At 41.9% G+C, this 24,380-nt stretch overlaps 1 protein-coding gene across 1 annotated transcript in view; it reads right to left on the bottom strand.

The window, feature by feature from the left end:
* LOC126336914 (1-phosphatidylinositol 4,5-bisphosphate phosphodiesterase epsilon-1-like) overlaps positions 1-24,380 on the bottom strand; it is a 419,543-nt gene that overhangs the window by 88,773 nt on the left and 306,390 nt on the right. Inside the window, exon 10 of the mRNA XM_050001045.1 lies at positions 9,770-10,221. Coding sequence (XP_049857002.1) covers positions 9,770-10,221 — 452 coding nt within the window. The remainder of the gene's footprint in view (positions 1-9,769; positions 10,222-24,380) is intronic.

The raw sequence follows: 24,380 nt of genomic DNA, 5'->3' as shown, positions 1-24,380 counted from the left end.
AGTCACCTATGTCAGTTGATTTTCCCCTTTAGTGGCCCGTATCGATAGTGTGAAGCGTATGCTTTCCTGGAAGTTAATAGTAGTTTCTTGGTCCAATGCTTTTCAACACCTTTTTAAATATTTTAGTTCATATACCTCTTATTGATTTTAGCACAGAGGTGTGCACGAACCCAATGTTGTGATAGGTAATGCGCAGAGACTGGCGGAACATGTGTCGCCCATTTGCCGTCTTTCTAGTGCTCTTGTCGGTGTCAAAGCACTTGATACACAGGCGCCCTCCTCGCAGGTAGCATTATGCTGGGACGTGTTCCAAATGCAAACTGCATTTCTGCTGGTGAATTCGTCTCGAATAATTGATGTACACGGAGCACTGCCGTTCTCTATTGAGTTACTAACACCAGGCGTGTATTCATTCTTCGTCCCATAATAAACATTGCGATAGCAAGACGTGTGTCATCACACGTGCACTAACAGGAAAAATTAACACTTATCACTCAAAACACACTACATGCGAGTTAGAGTACAGTGCCACTACTGGCAAACGCGTCGAGTGGTACGTTTCCTTACACACATAACTATTTGCTTACATCTCTAACTGCGAGTATTTCTCATTTTTACAGCATTATTTTTATCAGCTGTGTTTCCCACATCAACTGCCTTTCTTCCTACACGATTCAGGCCAGCTCCTTGGTATCGGCCTTCGAAAAGTTCTAAAATTTATCAGCCCTTGTGTTTGTACATCTAAGCTCCACTTTTTATTTGTCCATAATTAAGTTTAATCTTCTTCTGTGCAATATTAATTTTGTTCAATAATCTGTTTCTCAGTCTCTCTACATGTCCATATTATTAATTATCGTTTTACTTCTTTGTGCTTCCCGTGAAATTCATTTCTTAGCATTCTATATGAATTTTAGCCAAAGGCTTAATTATCACCTCGAGAAAAACAAGCTACGTAATTAATTTATTGTTAGTTTGGGACAGACAGAAATATGAAACCATCAAAAACACATCTGATTACCACGTTTAATAAGGTGAAGAAAACCATTGACATTCAAAACAGCTTCCAGTAGTATCGGTATGGGTGAATACAGGTCCTATGCGGTTTTCAACGGAATCTGGTATCGTTCTTCCTGCAAACCAGTAGCAAGTTCAGGTAAAGATGATAGACGTGAGATGGATAGGGTTCACGCATCCTCCTCCCCAAAGCAGACCACAAAGGATAAATAATATTGAGCTCTGTTGACTGTGGTGGCCAAGCGAGAGGCGAAAATTCATCCTCGTGCTCACAGAACTAGTGCCGTGTGCTGCCAGCTATGCGCACAGAAGTGCTGTCGTCTTGGAACACAGGATCACCATTGGGAAACAAACAATGTACCAGGGGATGGAACTGATTAGCCGAAATGGTCACTTAATCATTGCCAGCAATGCGACCTTGCAGAGTAACCTAGGGGCCCTTGGAATAGCAAATCATCATCGAATTCCCATAAAAATGGCTCTAAGCACTATGGGACTTACCATCTGCGGTCATCAGTCCCCTAGACTTAGAACTACTTAAACCTTACTAACCTAAGGGCATCACACACATCCATGCCCGAGGCAGGATTCGAAACTGCGACCGTAGCAGCCGTGTGGTTTCGGACTGAAGCGCCTAGAACCACTCGACCACAGGGCCGGTGAATTCCCATCACGTTTCACTGTTGTGACGTAAACTCGCCCAGTGTAAAACAATAATCATACTCACAGTATTCGCTATTGCGATATTCAGTTCTGCAGTGATTTTTGCAGCTGTCGTCCTCTTAATTTTTCGTCACAATGCTCTTCAATGACCGTCTGTCACAATCAATCAACACACACTTTCGTCCGCGTTGTGACTTAGTCGATGATGTTTTTCCTCTTTGACTATAAGCGGTGTAAATCTTTGATATGGTGCCTCTTGAAACACCAAGCACTTCATCTGCCTTGGTTAGAGAGGCACTCACCATAGGAGCACCAACAATTTGCCCACATTCGAATGCTCTGACTTCGAACATAATGCACTCAAAACGCGGCAAATCACTGTTCTGACCACGACTGAGGCTTGCAACGTATTGAGGGCAGTATATAGGCCGTCCATGGTCAAGTATACCGGTACAACCTGCAGGGGTGGGTATCATCTGCATTTTTGTTTAACAGTGCACTTTTCGCGGTGTTTCCATATCTTTGTCCGCCCCCTGTACAAGTCTGCATTCAACGTACACATGCGCCAAACCGTCTCAGCACATTTATAGGAGAGCCAAAACAATGTGGCTCAAGCCATATGTGGAGTATTGTGCGGTAGTTCATTTGCTGCACATGATGAGGTGGGGAGGAGCGGGTTACAACGCTGCTGTTAGCCTTGATAAGTTGGAGGGAGTGTACGTCAACAATACACCATCAAATGACACAATGGTTAGGTTGTGCAGTCGTTTTCAGCGTGACTGAACAATTCTGAATGACGAAGAAAGAAGTGGCAGACCATCTGATAATAGCTGGGAATCGCAAGAATGGTGAGGCCAGGGAGCTCCAAGAACGGCATACCGGAGTCGAGACAACAGTGGAAAAAGTGGAAATCAGTAGTGGCGCAGTTTCCATTGTCTTTCACGACATTTTGAATGAGACCAAGATCGCCGTCTGCTGGGTTCAGCATTGCTCACACCTATTCCGAAACATAGGAAATGTTGCACCCATCCAAGCCGCCTCATTGCCATAGACGAGATCGGGGTGTACCAATGTGATACCGAAACAAATGAGCGAATCAGGCAGTGCAAACGTGTGGGTTTGCAACAGCCGAAAAAGGTGAAGACCCATCTGTCACTGGGCAAGGTTCAAAAATGGCTCTGAGCACTATGGGACTTAAATTCTGAGGTCATCAGTCCCCTAGAATTTAGAACTAATTAAACCTAACTAACCTAAGGACATCACAAATATCCATGTCCGAGGCAGGATTCGAACCTGCGACCGTAGCGGTCACGCGGTTCCAGACTGTAGCGCCTAGAACCGCTTGGCCACTCCGGCCGGCACTGGGCAAGGTAATCACATGTGTTTTTGGGACTACCATGATGTGATGCAAACCCATGATCAATGAAAAGCCGCTCCACTTGCTTTTTCAAGACCTTTATTAACTTCACACGACCGGTTCCAGACTTTATATGTCCAAAAAATAAGTTCCGTTTGGTTGCATAAAACAAACGTGTACAGATACAGAAGTAATATTTATTGCTCAAAAATCTACAACTGTTAAACTACTATTTTTCTACATAATTTCCGAATTTTTGTAGGAACTTGTCATAGCGTCTTCACAGAAGATTGCCACCTGCGTACTCAACCATGTGGTAACATGTTCTTTCAGCTCGTCATCATCGTTGAAGTGTTGACCACCAAGGACAGATTTTAGGTGTAAGAAGAGGTGAAAGTGGCCAGGAGTGAGGTCCGGGCTGTACGGAGGAAGATCAAACGCGCCCCAGTGAAATTCTCTTAAGAGTTGTTTGGTCACAATCACCGTGGAGGTCTCCCATTATCGTGGAAAAAAAAAACAATACCTTTTGACAGTAATCCTCAGGGCTTGTTCTGTATTGCGCGGCGCAATTTCTTAATGGTCTCGCAGTAACCATGTGCATTGATTGATTGGCCTCGTGTCAAAAATCATTAAACAAAATGCCTTTTCTGTCCCAAAAAACGGTGCATATGACTTTTCGCGGTGTCAAGATTTGCGTAGGCTTAACCTTCTTTGGGGATGAAGTGTGACTCCATTCCATTGATTGCCGTTTTGTTTCAGCGGTGTCGTCAATACCCAAGTTTCATCCCCCGTGACTATCCTGGAAAGAAAACCATCGACTTCTTCATTGTAGGGTGTCGAAAACTGAAGCGTACTGCCCGGCATTTTCAATTATTGCTGACATCATGAAGAAGCACTACAAAGCACATGTCGGCAGCAGCTATCTGAAAATGGCATACATGTCTTCTCTTTGAGTCAGAGTAGCTGCCGCGCATGCTTGGGACTGAGATAGTATCGGTGCCACGGACAGAAACAGAAACGGAACTTACTACGTGGACGAAGGCCATTATCAAGTGTATTGAAAGTCATGCTGTAGAGCATCAGTCAAATGAATCAGTTCATTTGACAGTGCGTTTGTACAGCATAGCTTCCAGATACACTTGATAGCGGCCTAATTGAAAGGCCGGAACCAGTCTTGTGAACTTAATAAAGTTATTAAAAAAGTAACTGGAGCTGCTTTTCATTAACTGAACATCAGTTGCGGAATCAGCAGCACCACCATTCGGACATGGAGAAAATAACAAACACGTGACATTTATAAACAGAAATCGACACAGGAGCATACTACCGACGTTTCCTGACAAGGTTACGTCAGGCTGTCAAGACGAAGTTGCGCAGTAAGATCTCCGATCGAGTGTTTTTCTTCCACGGAGACGCCCCAGCCCATTCTACACTGTACCCAGTTAGATGTGCTGCTTCTTTGAGCGATTAAATTTTGAGTACTTCTACACATGCCATCTTCGTTTCAGAAACCTGATTGTGTGGAATAATTACTTATTCGTAAGTCACATTTAATTGATTTTATGTTTAACATATTGCAACGCTTTTCGAGCATGCCCTGCTCGTCTTCAGGTGTTTGTACATACAGAAAATTGTTACTTAAAAATAAAATCTCTTAAACTAAATTAACATAGGACTTCTTGTTCATTGTTAGCTGCTGGTGTGGCTGTTGGGATACTTGTCTGGAGAGAGGGATGGGGGTGGGGGGGGGGGGTGGTGGAGTGGATGGCCAGAAATTGATGTCCAGTGATATCTTATGCTGGTGTGGGGCTGTGTCTCAACGACAAGATGGGCAGAACATGCACGAAACGCGTTGTGGTGTTGTTAAATTAAACACAAAAACGAAAGTTACTGGCAGGAGAAAATACAAGTAAGTAATTAAATACTGCCTCGCCTCCGAAGTCTCTTTACAAGATGCGCAGTGACTTCCCCTCCTCCCTCCGGTGAGGAAAGCATTGCGTGTCAGGCATTTCAAGAAATACGACATGGTAATATTCTAACTGTAATGATTGGTGGGCAATTAAAACGTAGGCTTCTACAACCAAGCCCTCTGGCAAGTCATGAATCGACGTGACAAATGTGTCACATAGAAGGTAAATGTATAGAGAAGGACAAAAAACATAACCAAGTGTCGCCGTCGCAGTCTGATTTTTGCGACGCGGTAGATACAATTTTGTGACTACATCTTGTACTGGCGAATTGTCATCTCATCGTTCACTTCCTAGAAATTCTTTCTTTCCTCAATGAGAGGACATTATTGCAAAACGATCCATGGATTTTCGGCTGCTTATTTCACTTGGATGAGGTCAGATGCTGGGGTAACCTATCGCAAGGTACAGTCCAACTCCGAGGGGCCACGTCCTTTGAGCTTTTGTGTGTGGAGCGTGGAGCTAAAACACTAGTAGGTGAAGGTGGGGTGAAGTGCATTCTAAAGGTAACTGAATATTTACCAAACCATGGTTATTCACAGGACCTTGTCGGTTACACATTTTGAACGTACATTTTATAAGGTATCGCTCCAAATATTTCTAAACGAAACAGAAACTAATATATAGGAGCCTCATGCGTTTTGAGGCTTACAGAGTGACCACTTTCCTCTACCTAAGGCGCTAATGTGGGCATTACCATCGCAACAGCATCCCAAGTGTACTGTTCTGGTTTTTGGATATATTGTCTAGGCATTTTGATGCCCTAGTGTATGAGACTTTACGAAGTGGCTGGAGCAGACCATTTTCAGTCGAATTTTTCTATTAGGCCAAATAAAACAGAACAGAGACGGTTTTAAATAATATAAATTAATTAATTCAGAATTGTCACAAAGGAATAGAATGACAGATCAAGGACAGATGGGTCTTGAAGTCAATCTAATCTGTAGTAATATGCATGCTATATGGAAGAACTAACTGGTATTGGGGTAAACAGCTTGGCCACTTTTCCCGATCGGATGCCATGTGGGCATTAGTGGCCCATGGTGGAAACCATCACACCGAAGAAACAACAAGGAATTACATTTGCTGTTCAAAAGACATTATTTAAACACTGTTACGATAAAAAAAGTATTACTCCACCTTAAGCGTGGTGAGAAGAATAATATAAATAACTTAACGAAGTAGATGATGGGGGAGCGGCTAACTGTCAGTGTCTAACGGGTAGAATATTTTTACGCAAGCGACCATCTTGTCATCATCGGGTGCGCTGATGAAGTGGCTGCTTGAGTGCCGCCCCACCCCCTCAATGCACTGTGGCGTTCTATCCTCCATCCGAGGCCAGCATTTCCTTCCCCACTCCTCCCAAGGTCACCAGCGCACCAGAAGATGGCAAAGTGGTCGCTTGCCCAAAGATTGTGCCTGTGGACGCTGACATCTGGCCGTTCACCCCTGAACTACACTGTGCAACAGAATTAAAGGCAAACTTTTTCGAAATTCTGTAATGTCTCTCATTCAGTGGCGGATACGGAAAAACCTCAAGGAGGGGGCGCTAAAGACATGTTGATCTACCATTACTTTTACCGCAGTAAAAAATAATGAACTCACCTGCAAAGGTTAAGAAAGCTTTATTTAAACTGATTATACACATATACAAGAGAATGCCGTGTTATGTAAACTAGCTTCCTATTCGGCGAATAGCCCGTATTTATAACGCTATGTATCAAAGGTTCCCCTTCCTCTCCCACCCACGTCTGCTGCCGCACCTGTATTTCCTCATCCCACCCGCTCTCCATCTCTCCACTGTCCTTACCCTCTCCCAAGATGGCTTCCGCCAGCCCCTCTCCCTGATGATGCCCTCCTCCCCTCCATCTACCCCTCCTATCAACTTTGATCCTTCCCTCCCACTTCCTGTGTTTTTTTTCCTCAAGGCACCCTCTCTCCCTTCTCTCTCCCTTCTCTCTCCCTTCCCTCCCTCCTCCCTTCCTCCCCCGGGCTTCCCCTACCGCCCATACCTTCACTCCTCCCCCCATTCTCCTCTGCTATTAGCATCTCTGCTTTCCCCACTCCCTCCCCCACCACCTTCTTCCCCTCTTGACTGGTCCCTGGACTCGCACACTTTAAGTGGACATTCGCCGGAGATCATCGCCATCGATTTAGTGTGTGTGCCGTCGTGTTTGTGCCTCAGTGTTTTCGCCGCCCACGCTCCATCGTTCACGTGTCGTCTCCATCATCAGTGTCCGTGTTCAGTGCTAACAGTTTCTTTGGTTTCCTTCGCGTGTGAACAGCCTCGTGTTTTTTCGTTACTGTGTCTACTGTTTTTTGTCCCCCACTATGTTATGTATATTCTGTGTCTCCATTGTTTTTCTTTTGTAAGACCTGTGGCTGAAGAGCAGCGTACTGTGCTGCTCTCAGCCCACCTTATGTAAGGTGTGAAATAACAATAAAGGGAAAAAAAGAAGGTTGTGTGTACAGGAAAACAGTAGAATATTGGCGACTTTTCTCGAACCAGTGCCAGACAGAATAACGTATCGAGATCATATTGTAACAAATAAGCCCTCGGTCACAAATATTAAGTCAAAATTGACCTGGTTTCGACGCTACTATGAGCGTCGACTTCAGAATTAGACTAACTGTACTAAAACATTAGGTATATAGTACATTAATAAAATTAAAGTTTGTACTGACTTGAAAAGATGCAGTACTTACAAGTCACATATTAAAAAAGATCTAAGACGGAAAGGCGACGTCATGAACACTTGTGAGATGGCGAGCCGCTAAGGGCTGCTCGTACTGTGAACAAGGGTTGCAGCAAGACCGAGGTGCCAACTTTAGAATGTGTGGGCAAGTAAACATGGTGTTGCTTCGAGCGCCATCTAGTAGCCACAGAAACAACTAGGCTACTGTACATTAAAAATTAGACACATGAAATTGGGATGCAGCTGATTCGTAAGCATTAATAATAACAGGCTGAAGTTACATATTTATCTGCTTTAAATAGAGATACATTTTGTAACGTAAAAACGTTAGTTATGACATACAAGAAAACAGCAAAGATGTGACAGGAAAACAACATTTCGGTAAACTGCATGAGGAAATCTGAATCAAAGATCAAGCAATGGCTTTATACAGTCAAAAAAGTTTTTATTTCGCAGCTGCAGCTGTTCGTTGAGAATGGGGCCATCATGACGAGTGAGATGTTTGAAAATCTCCAGTTCCTCTACAACATCTAACCTACGCCCCTTCTTTTCGGTATGCAGAAGATTGTTATCGCCTATGTCCAGTAATTAAGAGATGATCGGCAAAGAATGAATTTAGGGACTGGTGCTGTTCTTTCTCAAAAGATGTTCTTTATATCTATGGTGAAAGCACGTCCGGTTTGCCCTATATAATAGGAGGAGCAGGTATCGGAGATGACCTTATAAACTCTAGAACTTTCTGTAGGGGAGCGAGTGTATTTCAAATTATGAATGAAGTTTCTCTTTAGATTATTATTAGTAGAGAAGGCAACATTGCAGTTGTATTTGTTGCGAAGCATGCGCTGAATCTGATAGGTGAAAGGAATAGAAAAACGTTTTTTTGGGTTAATTTCAGTGCATGAGGTGTTGAGTGTGGTAGTTCTTGCAGTTTTCTTTTTTAGGATATCGTCCACTATGTTGGGCGTATATTCATTATTGACTGCTATGGTTTTAAGTAAATTAGTCTCTTCATTAAACTTGTCTGTTGAAAGTGGTATGGACGTGGGTCGGTGGACGGCAGAGTGAAAAAAGGCCATTTTTTGAGACTGTGGATGAAAAGAGGAAGCAGGCACGATTTGGTCAGTATACCTTTCTTTTCGAAAAATATTGAAAGTGATGTTATTGTCTTCTAATGTAAGCGTCAAGTCTAAATAACTTAATTGGCGGTTATTGTTTTCGAGTTCAATAGTGAAAGAAATTTTTTCATGGAGGTTGTTAAAAAGTTTAAATATATGACCAATTCTATCGGCGGGTCCGTTATAGACGACTACAATATCATCAACGTATCTTGTGTAAGAAAGGATACCTAGTGAAGCGGCTGAGACACTGTTAAACAGCTTTTTTTCCAAGGAATTGATAAAGATGTCGGCGAGGATGCCGGCTAAAGGGTTGCCCATAGCGAGTCCATCAGACTGCTGGTACAGTTGTCCGTTGAATTCAAAGTAGTTGTACTTGACAACGACATTGATGAGATTCATAAAAGCAGTAATCTGTTCATCTGATAGATCTTTTTTAAATTGACGTAAGTTTTCTTCCACAATGATGAGCGTTCCATGTAGCGGGACATTGGTATAAAGATTTTTAATATCTAAGGAAAAAAGCTTGGTGTCTGAACTGCATACTAAGTTTTTAATATTTTGGACCAAAACGTGGCTGTTAGGAACGGAATAATTACTATCGAGATCAGTAGAATGGCCGCGACTTTTCACATTATTTCCTTCCTCTCTCTTTCCCATCTCGTTTCCCTTCCATTCCTTTCACCCCAGTTGTTCATGTATATGTTTCAGCTGTTTCATCGCGAGTGATGACTGTACCGTCGGACATGTCTGACGGAACAGATACCACTCTTATAAGTGTCAAAGATTTTTGTCTTTACCATCAGGTGGGTGCACTTCCACTGGAATACCTCCATTGGAACGTATTTCCAGCAATACGACCGTGTGACCTTCTTGCTCCTTATCCTGTAAGGGAGCGTTCCCCGCACTTTGTCCCCATTTAGCAAAATGGGCGCGTGCACAGGACGGCGGACTTACTTGCAGAGCGTCGGCGGGCAGAGCAGGAAGAGGACGCGGTTGTCGCTGAGGTTGGCGCCGTAGACGAGCGCGAGCACGCAGTCGCGCGTGGCGAACTTGTCGAGGCCGTAGCGGCGGCAGGCGGTGAGCAGGTCGGGGTCGCGGTCGCGGTCGCGGCCGCCCTGCGAGATCTCCTTGACGCAGGCGAGGTCGAGGTAGCCCTCCTCGAGCGTGGGCTCGGCGCCCGCCAGCTTGAGCAGCAGGCCGGGCGCGACCGCCTCCTCGGGGTTGGCGCCCAGGCAGTAGTCGGAGGCGGGCCCGCCGCCGCCGCCCGCGCCCGTCCGCAGCGCGCTCCACGCCGGCCGCCCCCACGTCAGCGTGGCGCAGCTGCGCTCCAGGCGCGCGTACACCAGCGCCGTGCGAGACCCGCCCTCCGCGTCCCAGTGCACCGCCGTGCTGCCGTGGTGCAGCACCTGCGAGCCACGGACCACTCTCAGCCAACACATACACTGCGAGCTGCGCGCGAAAACTGACAGACAGTCATCTATCAAATATCTGGTGGTGTGCGTTGGCGCCGCGCGGGATTAGCCGTGCGGTCAGGGGCACTGCAGTCACAGACTGTCCGGCTGTTCTCGCCGGAGGTTCGAGTCCTCCCTCGCGCATGGGTGTGTGTGTTTTCTTAGGATAATTTAGATTAAGTAGTGTGTAAGCTTAGGGACTGACGACCTTAGCAGGTAAGTCCCATAAGATTTCACACACATTTGAACATTTTTTTGTGCGTTTGCATAAACTCGATAACAATGAAAGGGAAGCAGGGAGTGACACAGGTGTAAAGATACTACAGTCGACATCCGTACCAACGATATACAGGACGACCCAAAATTCCATTAACTTTTGAAAATTCTTCACGGAACGGTTCAATCCCGCGTCCGGCCATCCTGATTTAGGTTTTCTGTGATTTCCCTAAATCACTCCAGGCAAATGCCGGGATGGTTCCTCTGAAAGGGGCAGCCGACTTCCTTCCCCATCCATCCGTAATCCGATGAGACCGATGACCTCGCTGTCTGGTCTCCTTCCCCAAACAACCCAAATCTTCACGGAATAGTGCAGGTAAAGAGATAAACATTGACACAAATGCTTGAAATGGCACGGGGTTTTACGAGACAAAAAAGGAAAAGAAAAGAAAAGTGCACAAAATGACCAACAAATGGCTCTTCATACGATATTAAAAGCAATAATCAGCACAACACTTGGTTTTTAGAAAAGACGACGTTCTTTATACCAATTGCTGAATATGTCGGCCGTCATTCTTCAACACTGGCTCTGAGCACTATGGGACTTAACATCTGAGGTCATCAGTCCCCTGGAATTTGTTGTTGTTGTGGTCTTCAGTCCTGAGACTGGTTTGATGCAGCTCTCCATGCTACTCTATCCTGGGCAAGCTTCTTCATCTCCCAATACTCACTGCATCCAACATCCTTCTGAATCTGCTTACAGTATTCATCTCTAGGTCTCCCTCTACGATTTTTACCCTCCACGCTGCCCTCCAATACTAAATTGGTGACCCTTTCATGCCTCAGAATATGCCCTACCAACCGGTCCCTTCTTCTTGTCAAGTTGTGCCACAAACTCCTCTTCTCCCCTACTCTATTCAATATCTCCTCATTAGTTACTTGATCTACCCATCTAATCTTCAGCATTCTCCTGTAGCTCCACATTTCGAAAACTTCTATTCTCTTCTTGTCCAAACTATTTATCGTCCATGTTTCACTTCCATACATAGCTACACTCCATACAAATACATTCAGAAACGACTTCCTGACACTTAAATTATACTCGATGTCAACAAATTCCTCTTCTTTAGAAACGCTTTCCTTGCTATTGCCAGTCCACATTTTATATCCTCTCTACTTCGACCATCATCAGTTTTTTTACTTCCTAAATAGCAAAACTCCTTTACTACTTTAAGTGTCTCATTTCCTAATCTAATTCCCTCAGCATCACCCGACTTAATTCGACTACAATTCTAGAATTTAGAACTACTTAAACCTAACTAACCTAAGGTCACCACACACATCCATGCCCGACGCAGGATTCGAAACTGCGACCGTAATGGTCGCGCAGTTCCAAACTGAAGCGCCTAGAACCGCTCGGCCACAAAGGCCGTCTCTTCAACACTACTTTCAGTCGAGGGACGATACTGTGAACGGCACTGTACAGCGAAAAATTGCCGCCGGATGTTGTCTTTCAGCAGCCCTAATGAGGTCGGACGATCGCGGTAGACTTGCGACTTCAGCTGACCAACGCCAAGCATGACGTACATCTACATCTACTTGATTACTCTGCTATTCACAATAAACTGCCTCGCAGAGGGTTCAATGAACCACCTTCAAGCTGTCTCTCTACCGTTCCAATCTCTGGCGGCAGGCGGAAAAAACGAGCACTTAAATTTTTCTGTGCGTGCCCTGATTTATTTTTATCGTGACGATCATTTCTCCCTATGTAGGTGAGTGCCAACAGAATGTTTTCGGAATCGGATGAGAAAACTGGTGATTGAAATTTCACGAGAAGATCCCGTCGAAACGAAAAACGCCTTTGTTTTAATGATTGCCACTCCAGTTCACGTATCATGTCTGTGACACTATCTCCCCTATTTCACGATAATACAAAACGAGCTGCCCTTCTTTGTACTTTTTTCGATGTCATCCGTCAGTCCCACCTGATGCGCATCCCACACCGCACAGCAGTACTCCAGAATAGGGCGGACAAGCGTGGTATAAGCAGTCTCTTTACAACATTCGTTGCACCTTCTAAGTGTTCTGCCATTGAATTGCAGTCTTTGGTTTGCTCTAACCAGAATACTATCTATGTGATCGTTCCACTTTAGGTTATTTGTAACTGTAATCCCCAAGTATTTAGTTGAACTTACAGCGTTCAGATTTCTGTGACTTATCGCGTAATCGAAATTTAGCTGATTTCTTTTAGTACTCATGTGAATAACTTCACACCTTTCCCTATTCAGGGTCAATTGCCACTTTTCGCACCATACAGATATCTTATCTACATGATTTTGCAAGTCGTTTTGATCATCTGATGACTTTACAAGACGGTAAATGACAGCATCATCTGCAAACAATCTCGGATTGTCTCCTGTGTCGTTCATATAGATCAGGAACAACAGAGGGCCTGTAACACTTCCTTGGGGAACGTCGGATATTACTTCTGTTTTACTAGATGACTTCCCGTTTATTACTACGAACTGTGACCTTCCTGACAGGAAATCACGAATCCAGTGGCACAACTGAGGCGATATTCCGTAGGCACGCAGTTTGGTTAGAAGAGGCTTGTGAGGAACGGTGTCGAAAGTCTTCTGGAAATCTAAAAAATATGGAATCAATTTGACATCCCTTGTCGATAGCACTTGTTACTTCAAGAGCATAAAGAGCTAGTTGTGTTTCACAAGAACTACATTTTCTGAAACCGTGCTGACTATGTGTCAATAAATCGTTTTCCTCGAGGCACTTCATAATGTTCGAATACAGTATATGTTGCAAAACCCTACTGCAAATCGTACGTGGCGGCGCAGTACGCGATACACACTAAACAATGTACGCAAGAGATTCTTCACACGTATAACAACATGGGGTGGAGTTCCATCCTGCATCAAAGTCGTACCTTCCAGTAGGTGTTTATCAGACAAGCTATGGACGATCTGACTCCCTCGTCGTCGTCGTCGTCGTCGCGAGCCTTTTTCAAAGGACTGTCGAAGTGTCCGATTGCTTGTAGACTCAGCACGTAGTGCTTCTGTTACAGCTGACGTGTTGGTGGACGTTCAACTTGACAGTTCGTTGTCTTAGCATTCGGGTGTCAGCCAACAGACTCCCTCCGCGGAGTGGGCAACAGCTTGGTGTACTGACTCCCTCTCTAAGTACAGCTCATTTTATACACGATTCTAGTGCGACGTCACTAACGTGTTGCTGTCCAGTGCTATCTGTCTGCCAGTTTTGCACTCGTTTTTGGTTTCAATAAAACGCCTTGTTATTTCCGGGATGTGTGTGAATTTTCACACCTCTAGCTGCATTATTCTGTGAAGTAATGCATTTTCAAATGTTAGCAGACTTTCGTGTACCCTGTACCTATCAGAGTGCGCTATCCGGTGAGTCTTACCTCCCAATACTCTATTTTCTGTTTTTGGGCGCCATTTCTGGAGGACAGGGCATCGTCGTGCCACGCAGACACTGGTACCAGAAACGATCGCGCTCAGTCGGTAGTGGTTTGGAGACGGTCGAGTAAACATGTGTGTGAGTGGGGGGAGGGGGGGAGGAGGGAGGGGGAGGGGCAATACACGTGAATTGTTAAGCAGTTCTCGCTACTATTTACTCGTACTATTGGCAGTACTCTCGAGGTGTATATGTAATTGATGTATAAGGGTTAATGAGAAGACGTGAGTTCGAGAGGGTTTCGGATTAAGCAGAACTGACTTTATGGGCCCAGTTGCCGACTTCGGCGATTCATGTGAGTATCTGTTGTTAGAGTGTCCACCGGCACGTGGAATAATTTACATCTAAGGTTACGGGATTTATGAACAGCTTCATACAGAATTAGCTTGAAAGACCTGTACTTTCTTTGGATTTAATGGACTTTGATTTGTGCATGATAAGGACATAATTATGCGTGTTTTCTTGTTTAAAGATCAATAAACTGTAAATGGACATCGTCCTTTATTGCAGGAGATTCTGCTGGTCATTTATTATTAAACTTACACAAACGTCACGAACAGTTAGGCACACGCTTCATTTTCAGTATCGGACGTGATATGTTGTAACTAGTCTCCCTTAGGAACATGGTAAGTTAGAATTTTGAAGAGAGAGTTTACGCAGGGTCATAGACAGTCTCTGATGGTATTAAAGCTGTACTTCAAGAGAGCAGTAAAGAAAACCTATGGGAATTTTGGAAAGTTAATCAAACCCCAGGGACCAGAAATTTCAGTTTTGCCGATGACAATGCAATTTTGCCAGAGACGGCGAAGGACCTGGAAGGGCAGCTGACTGGAATGGGTAGTGTCTTGAGCAGGGCCGGTCCGAGAACTTCTTTCTGCCCAAGCGGCTTATCATTTGGCGCCACACCCCTCCTCCCCCCTTTACATCTACATCTACATCCATACTCCGCAAGCCACCTGACGGTGTGTGGCAGAGGGTACCTTGAGTACCTCTATCGGTTGTTCCTTCTATTCCAGTCCCGTATTGTTCGTGGGAAGAAGGATTGTCGGTATGCATCTGTGTGGCCTGCAATCTCTCTGCTTTTATCCTCATGGTCTCTTCGCGAGATATACGTAGGAGGGAGCAATGTACTACTTGACTCTTCGGTGAAGGTATGTTCTCGAAACTTCAACAAAAGCCCGTACCGAGCTACTGAGCGTCTCTCTTGCAGAGTCTTCCACTGAAGTTTATCTATCATCTCCGCAACGCTTTCGCGATTACTAAATGATCATGTAACGAAGCGCGCTGCTCTCCGTTGGATCTTCTCTATCTCTTCTATCAACCCTACCTGGTACGGATCCCACACTGCTGAGCAGTATTCAAGCAATGGGCGAACAAGCGCACTGTAACCTACTTCCTTTGTTTTCGGATTGCATTTCCTTAGGATTCTTCCAATGAATCTCAGTCTGGCATCTGCTTTACCAACTATCAACTTTATGTGGTCATTCCATTTTAAATCACTCCTAATGAGTACTCCCAGATAATTTATGGGATTAACTGCTTCCAGTTGCTGACCTGCTATATTGTAGCTAAATGATAAGGGATCTACCTTTCTGTGTATTCGCAGCACATTACACTTGTCTACATTGATATCCGATTGCCCTTCCCTGCACCATGCGTCAATTCGCTGCAGATCCTCTTGCATTCGAGCACAACTTTCCATTGTTCGTAGACGTCCACTAGTGCCGGTGGTAGTAATTGTGTAGAAATGTTTCACTTGGCGCCCCTCTCCGGCCGCTGCTGCTTGTGATCCTGTATAGAAATTTTAGTGTTGTGACGCCTCTGGCGACGGCTTCAGCTTCAGCTTCTCGCTACAAGAGGTGGATTGTGTCCCTTGGGCCTTAAGCCGGTCCTGGTCTTGACAAGAGGACGTAAGATCCGTTTCAACGAAGGTAAAGTAATGGTAATGTAATGTACTTGATTAAATCAGGTGATGATGAGGGGAATCAAATTAGGAAACGAGACATAAATAGTAGATGAATTTTTGCTAATTGCGCAACTAAATCATACGGTCATTGAAGTATAGAAGATGTAAATTGCAAACTGGCAATGGCAAGAAAAACATTCCTGAAGAAGGGAAATTTCTGAACATTGAAGACAGATTTAAGTGTTAGAGTGTGCTTTCTGTAGGAATTTGTATCGAATGTACCCTTGGACAGAAGCGAAACGTGGACTACAAACTGTTCAGACAACAGGAGAATAAAATGTTTTAGAATGTGGTGTTACAGAAAATTAATGGGCGTTTGATGAGTAGATGGTATAACTGACTGATTGGATACTGAATTCAACTGGCAAAAATAGAAAGCAATTTTCGGTTTCTCTTCAAGTAATTTAATCCACAGTCACAGAACTCAGCCACCATTTTCATGGATAAATAAATGTACTGAAAACAGAATCTGTGCCAGGAGAAGTCGGAGGTAAGTGATAAGGGTCACGGTGCGCACACTTATTTCTTAGAAACCAGGGAACGGCAAGGAACGCAGAACGGCAGTCCCACGTATCTTCAGCACGTGGACGTAACAAAGAGAGGCAAAACTGTACGACCCACTGATTTCGACGATCTTTGGTATAGCACCAGGCGGCCCCTAGAGATTAGGTCACACTGCTTCTGGTTTCGAAACAATCGAGTATCCGTTTCGGAAGAGGTGAATCGATAGCAAATATGAAAATTATATGTCTGCATATAAGGTTCGCAACATAACAGCCACAAAGGAGTGGAAGAAATAATTATTTCGATACGTAGCAAATACACGGGTGAAAAGTCTTTGTTGATCTATGGCGGTGGCCTAGTGGTGCAGTTTTTGTAAATAAAACAATATTTTTAATAAGGTAAAAAAATGTGACCTGATTACATGCCTACGAACTTAATCAACATGCGGTTATGTGTTTGATGCTTGGTGCTTACTGTGTACATTTATAAAATGTTTGTCTATGCTTTTTCTGATAATGTATAGTTCACTATTCTAGAGAGTGTGAGAAGATCTTTATCAGAGTTCGATTAACGACCCATAACAGATAATTGCGCTATACGTATGACAGAATTCCTTTCCGAAAAATTCTGTCACTGTACACCAGCTATTGCAATGAATACCAACTCACACTGGAGAAAAAATGCGTACTTCCTCGAGGAAGTGAGAGAGAGAGAGAGAGAGAGAGAGAGAGAGAGAGAGAGAGAGAGAGAGAGAGAGAGAGAGAGAGAATCGGGAGTAACATCTTTTCTTCCTCATATTCTCTTAAAAAGGAAAATACATTCTGTGAGAGAGAAATCACCGAATAAACCCACACTCATCACTGAGGATTAAATAAGTTTTTTCAGAGTTCACAGGCACACACTGAGGCGTACCGCCTTACATCGCGCATATTGAGATCGTAACAGCAGCAAACAGACGTCCAGCACGAGTCACGCGAATGAGAGGTGGCATCAGATGCGCAAGAGATGCAGTTTCTATGCGACCTGTCAGCGGTCCCTAGCTGACGGACACTGTTAAAGCTGCAGTCAAAATACTGTCATCTTTATTTGCAGTTCTGTTTGTTTAATTTTCTAATTTTTTATTAATTACTATTATAATTGTGCTTAGTTATCAGAGTGAATGAAGGTATGAATGTAAAATAATGTTTTATGTAAAGTTTTTGTACTGGTCTCGTGGGAAAGTTCGAGACTGACGTGTGTGTTAGTAACTCGTATTGGGGAATTTGTTATAAACTATTTCGTCAGTTTATGGTACTGGGGAAATGAGATTAGATTTCGGTAAAGTAGTTTTGTTAAGAGGGAGTTAATTTTATATTTGTAGGTTTTCAAAATGTTATTTACTTTTCTGATTCAGTGACAAATTTTGATTGGTTCTGTGTATATGCGCGGAACTGAGCAGGTTTGATGCAGCTTTTCGATTGGCTGTGATGTTTCTCCGTCAATCAAAAATTAGCATATTCGTGCGTAGTTTGGGAATTAAAAACTTCTTTTGCGCAGAGAGGTGAGTTGAGTCGGGCCTTGGATCTCATAGTGATAAGATCTATTAATAGCCGCTTCGATGAAATTTATTAATATTGTGATATTTTGGCACCATTATCTTTAAAATGTGCCGTAAAGTTTGGAAGAGGATCCGATGAAACGGACGGTGTGAAACTCGTAACTTTTGATGGCAATTTAAATAACTAAATTTGGCGTGGAGTGTTGCTTACTCGCGAACGTGAACATTTCGTTACGTGAGACTGATTATAGCAGCATTCGAGCGAGCTGTTCTAAAAGAAGCAATCTGTTTGTAAACTTTCTGGGAAGGATAACAAATAATTAATATAAACTGGCTATCGTTATGAGTGATATGTGTGTGTAGACTTTTCAGACTTTGCACAGCTTGGAGTAATGCTTCGTAGTAACTGGCGTATGCAAGCTTAGTGTAATACAACGAAATTTTACGCACATAAATATTTTTAACATTCCTTTCAATGACAAAACAGTTTTTAGTGCAATTTGTGATTACGATGCGTACAGCTATTTTTTTCTGTAGCTATTTTCCGGCTGGGAACTGCATTTCAGTAACTTCAAAGAGGTGTGCTTGTGGGAAGAGATTCACCGCGAGGTGAGTGGAACTTTATTAGCAGCGGCACACCATACCGCGCCTCCCCAACATGTTAAGCGCTTTAGTTCTCTGAAGCTTGAAAATTCCTGGCGAAGTGTGTGCCGGACCGCGACTCGAACGTGGGGCCTTCGCCTTTAGCGGGCAAGCGCTCTACCGAATGAACTGTCCAAGCACGACCCTCGACCCTCCTCACGACTTTGCTTCCTGCACCACCTCACACTGGGCCGGGCCGTCAGTCGTGTTTGGACATTTCGGTCGGGAGAGCAGTTGCTCTGCTACACAGATTCAATCAGCCAGGAAGTTTCAAATCAGTGCACATTCTGCTGCACAGTAAAATTCATTCTGTAGGCTTTCGTCCTCCGTTGACAATCGTATTTAATTGAAAATCGCAGTGTAGAAGCTTGTCAGCAGTTTCCATTCTCTTGCTCAGGAGCATAGAAATATTGTAGAGGGCGTGATTCGAACCCAAGTGCACTGAAGTTCACCTTGATCCTATGATAGACCTCCTATCACTTGTTGGAAAAGACGACATTTTATTCATAACGGAGACTCAACTGATTGCTTTTTCTGAAGATAACGTATTTCCCTACACAATCACAACAATTTCAATATTAAATTACCGTTTTCGGCCGTCGTCGGCTTCATCTGAAGATATCCGATGTCGGCAGAAACAGGTCTATTAATACTAAAATTGTTGTGTTGTGCCGTGCAATAAATTCTCGGGAACTATTATGTTGCCAGCCTGATAAGTATGTATACAAAATTTCCCTCAGATTTGAGTGTGCTAAACAATCCACCTGGTCTGAAACAGATCCTGCATCATTAATTGGTACCTTGGTCTTTTTAAAAATAGAACTTATTTCAGGTGCCCCCCTCCCTCCCCTAACAAGTATGCCGAAGCTCAGCTACATCAGTGGGTCGCAGCCTCTACCCTCTCCTTACAAGCCTTCAGAAGAGTGTTTTATACAATTTCATTACACTTATAAAAGCACGCTGTTGGCAATCAAATTATTATTATTCTATATATGATTCACACTTCGAAAACAACTGATGTTTAAAGTTAATCACAGAAACAGGAATCTGTGGAAATGTTGGTATTAAAATGATAATGTAATTAAAATCTTAATAGGAATTTTTCTGCTTTAATTGTTTCAGAAATATATTATGTTAAGTTTTGTACTAAAAAAGTACCTCTAGCGGGATTCTGCTTGCGCAAAATAAATTGATTCATTTTGTAAAGCTGCATGTAATTAAATGTCAGAGTATGTATATGGTAAATAAGTACTCAGTTTTTGTTAGAACTGATGATGTAATGTGAAAAGCTATGGTTCAGTACACTGTCAAAATGAATATAAACCAATCTTCGTTATCTATTGGGATGCCACTTCTAGAGGGTTGTTATACTGTCACAGATGACCTTGCAAGGCATGGGGCAGAAAAGAGTTGTAACATCTTCTGTGGATAGTAATTATGAAATGTAGAGTCATGTATAACTTTGGTCCAATCAGAGTTAGGCTAAAAACAAGAGCATAGTCGATTAACTCAGACTAAGAAACGAGAGTTACCCTATCTTCGTCAACAGTATGGCTGGAAGCACATCCCTTGCTTCTTATACGCAGAGAAAAATCCCCTCTGTATTAGAGTACAACAGAATTTTTTGCTACTACATCAGCGAGGCCTGCCTAGGAAAGTTCGATGTATTTCTATGTAGATGTATTATAACATATCACGGAGAAATGAGGGGTAAACCTAGGACAACATTAATATATGTTTTAGAGTGGGGTCCGCCTTTAGCAAAACACAATTTTGTTTTTTTGTCGCAAAGAGGCGGACCCCACTCAAAAACATGTGTTATTGTTAAACCAAACACAGACAAAAGAGCTTCAATATCAAGATGATTAGGACAACATTGTTAATATAGGCATCACAAAAAATTGATCCTAAGAAGGCGGTGGCCATCTTATAAATGTTTCCTTTCCCACTTATAGACCATGGACTACCTAGCTAATCTAAAAGTACAGGCAGTTGTAGCTATTAAGGCGCGGAAGAATTACCATACAACTACTATCGTCATGTTACGGTTGTGTGGCGTGGCAAATTCAATAATGCTTCTAAGCTCTGTTATAGAATGTTACAATGTTATTCTGTGCCAACATTTCGAGTATCGTTTCGTATAATGAAATCTGAGGAACATCAAGGTACCTCTGTTACATTTAAACTTTCTGAAGCACTTCTTAAGATGTGGCAGATGGTTTCCGAATTACACAAACGTATTAAAAACGGGAGTTGACAGTCATGTATGACACGTCATTTGGTGTCCGTTTATCTTACTGAGCAAAATGTTCCAGATTTCTCGAGAACTTTCCGTATTTGTGAGTGTAAGCATTACTACAAAAGAGGCACAGACACTTGTTAGAACAATTCCTCTAATAATGAAAAGAGAAAATTCTTGGCTGACTCGATGTCTGTGTTGAAAGCTATCGAATCCAGATACTAGAGCAAAACAAAAAACTACTTCATTACAAAAGTAACAGGGGATGTTATAAAGTGGAGAAAGAGCAGTAAAACAACAAAATAATGGAAAAAATGACAGTGAGAAGGTTGTTGCAGTAAAAGGAAAGAAATAGAATGGGTTATGTCTCTGACTGAAACTTCCACAAACAAAATGTTATGGTTGGGCATCCTATTGTGATAGAAAGTAGCAACATGTCTTAGGTCACTAGAAGAGGACATTACCCACTTATGGATACAACAGTTACATATAAGTATTAGTATCATCTGTAATAAGTCGAGAAGAGCGACAAATTCATTTTGGCAAAATGAGGTGTCATCATGAGCACAGAATTGATTTCAGGGAACGCCAGTCTATGACTGTATTGATGAGTTAGCCACATGTTCTTGTGCAACAAATATAAAGTTTATCCATGGCAATCCAAAGTTCGAACAGGCATGAGTTTATGTTAAGAAATCAACTTACCGTATTAATTAATGTTTGTGTTAACTTATTGTTATATTTCCTTATGAAATGCCACTTAAAATAGTTTTGCTTATTATTTAAACATAGTATGCCATTTGTTGTATATCTTAGTTAGTATGCTGCAAGACATTTCATTTCACATTTAGAGCTGAAGATGTTTATATAATTCACTGGAAATGCATGAGAAACGTTCCCTGCTAATATCAGTCTGCAACCAAGATGAATGCAAGGGCAAAATGTAAAAAGAAAAAGATTAATCTAGGCTAATTGATACTGGTTATAGTAACTAGACAGTCACATTAAAAGTGTGTAAACAGTAGTTGAGAGTGTTTTACATAACAGGCCATGACCATTCATTGCTAACAAAAAGATAAATAAGAATGTGGACAGATTTTTGGAAACTAATGTGACACAACAGTAACATACCAACATTGTGCAAACTGGCTCAGCGCAGTAAGACAGTAGCGTTATGAAAATCAACATTTTGTAGGAGAGCACTAGGATATTAAAATGTAACACAAGTGTGAAGACGTTAGCATTGTGAAAATCAATGTATCACATTAAGACACTAGCACACTAGAACCAACATAACGCAGTAAGAACAGTAAACACAGTAAAAGGAAAAATTATGCAGTAAGACACTAAACACTGAAAACAAACAAGTGCAATATAACACTAATACAATGTAATAAGACACATAGTGCAGTACAGCAAGAATAAAACTGACAGAGTAATCAAACAGTAGCAAAGTGAAAACCAATGTAGTGTCACAATATACTAAAATTATGAAAGCTAACATAGCACAGTAAGATAACAGCATAGTGTACACTGGCATAGTGCAGAAGCAACCACTTTAATGAAAAGTAGCACATTGCTGCAAGTCATGGGAACTAATGTAGCATATTATGACAGTCACATAGAGGAACATACCATGGTGCAGTAAGAATTTAAGGTATGTAAAATAGCATATTATATTAAGATGTTAGTACACTAAAAGCAAACATATCAGAGTAGGACACTACCATAATGAAAATGAACGTGACACAGTTAGTGGAAACTAACATAGTATAGCATCACAGAGACAGTTACTGTAACATAGTATAAGAATAGTACAGTGAGAAGTAATATATACAGTAATGTGCTAAAACAGCGGAAGGACAGGAGAACATTAGCATTGTAAAATGAACATAGCTTAATAAGGCATCTGGGAAGTAAAAGCGAACATAGTGTATAAAGACAGTAGCATAGCAGAAATTAACATAGAACAGTAAGAAAATGGCACAGAAAAATCTAATACAATACAGTGAGACACTAGCATAGTAAAAACTATCATGGAATATTAAGCCACTGGTATTATAAAAACTAACGTAGAGTAGTGAGACAGTAGGGTATTGAAAACTGGAATAGCACAGAAAGGAGCTGTAATCATAAAAACATACCTAAATTTTATGCTACTAACAAAGTGAAACTTAACATAGTGTATCAAGAAATTAACATAGTGTTGTAAGTGCTAACATAGAATAAGACACTAGCATAGAGAAAACTGATACAGCACAATAAGGTATTATTATACAGATGACTAACAGAGCACTGAGTGAAGCCAGAATTGTGAAATTAAACATAGCTTAGTAAGATACTGTATAGTGAATACTAAAGTAACATAATAAGATATTATATCAAACATTAACATAATGTAAACTTAGATATCATAATATGACAGTACAGTTAAAGCTTACATAGTGCAATAAGACATTAGCATGTAAAAACTGTTATGGCTTAGTAAGACTCTTGCACTGTGAAAACCCATAGTGTAGAAAGGCAGAAGCACAGACAAAAGCAACATAGAACTGTAAGACACTTGCACTGCAAAAATGAAAATCAGATAATAAGGCACTAGCATAATCGAAAAATGTTGCACACCAACATAACAGTGTAGTGAAAACTAACATAGTATAGTGAAACAGCAGCATAGTAATGGCGAACATAGTGAAGTAAGACTACAATAGTGACAACTAATATAATGCAATTGGGAAGTAGTATAGCAAAAAATAATATAGTGCTATAAGACACTAGTATAGTGCAAGCTCACACAGTACAGTAATTCACTAGCATATAGAAAACGAACATACCACTGCAAAACACTATTAGAGTGAAACTTGGTGTTGCTTAGTAAGACACTGGCATAACGAAAACAAATATAGAGTAATAAGACACTGGCACAGTGGAATCAAAAATAGCTTTGTGGGGCAGTATGAAAGTAGGAACTAACATAGTAAGGCACAAGTATAATTAAAACTCAGGTAAAATAATGAGACAAAAACATAGTAATACCTAACAGAGGTAGTAAGATATTAAGATAGCATACATTAACATAGTAAATTAAGAAAGTTCTATGATATATATAATAAATTGTGACCTGTTATTCTTACCACAAACTCACATAAAAAGCACAAATATTTTGTATCAATTGACACATAAGATTAGTGGAAAAATATCATAGTATAATGAGATGCTAACACAGTTGAAACTAACATATTTGAAATACAGCAAGACATTACCATAGTGAAAAATACGTAGAGAACTCTCTACAAAGTATATTGTTAGCATTTAAATGTCGCCTTATGATTATGTGAAAGTGTAAATTACTTGCAACAATTGACATAGCAGGTACTGGGATGGTAAAATACAAACAAAAGTTGTACATTAAAATATTGATGAGCAATGCTCACAACTCTACACTAAAATATAGAAAACAACATTTCAGGCACTGATATTAGATTAATTAACAGGATGGTGCAGGAAATCTGTGAGTACCAACA

The sequence above is a fragment of the Schistocerca gregaria genome, chromosome 2 (assembly GCF_023897955.1).
Source record: "Schistocerca gregaria isolate iqSchGreg1 chromosome 2, iqSchGreg1.2, whole genome shotgun sequence".
In the NCBI taxonomy this organism is placed as follows: Eukaryota; Metazoa; Arthropoda; class Insecta; order Orthoptera; family Acrididae; genus Schistocerca; species Schistocerca gregaria.
Note: the sequence above shows the minus strand (reverse complement) of the source record. Positions and strands in the feature narration are given on the sequence as shown.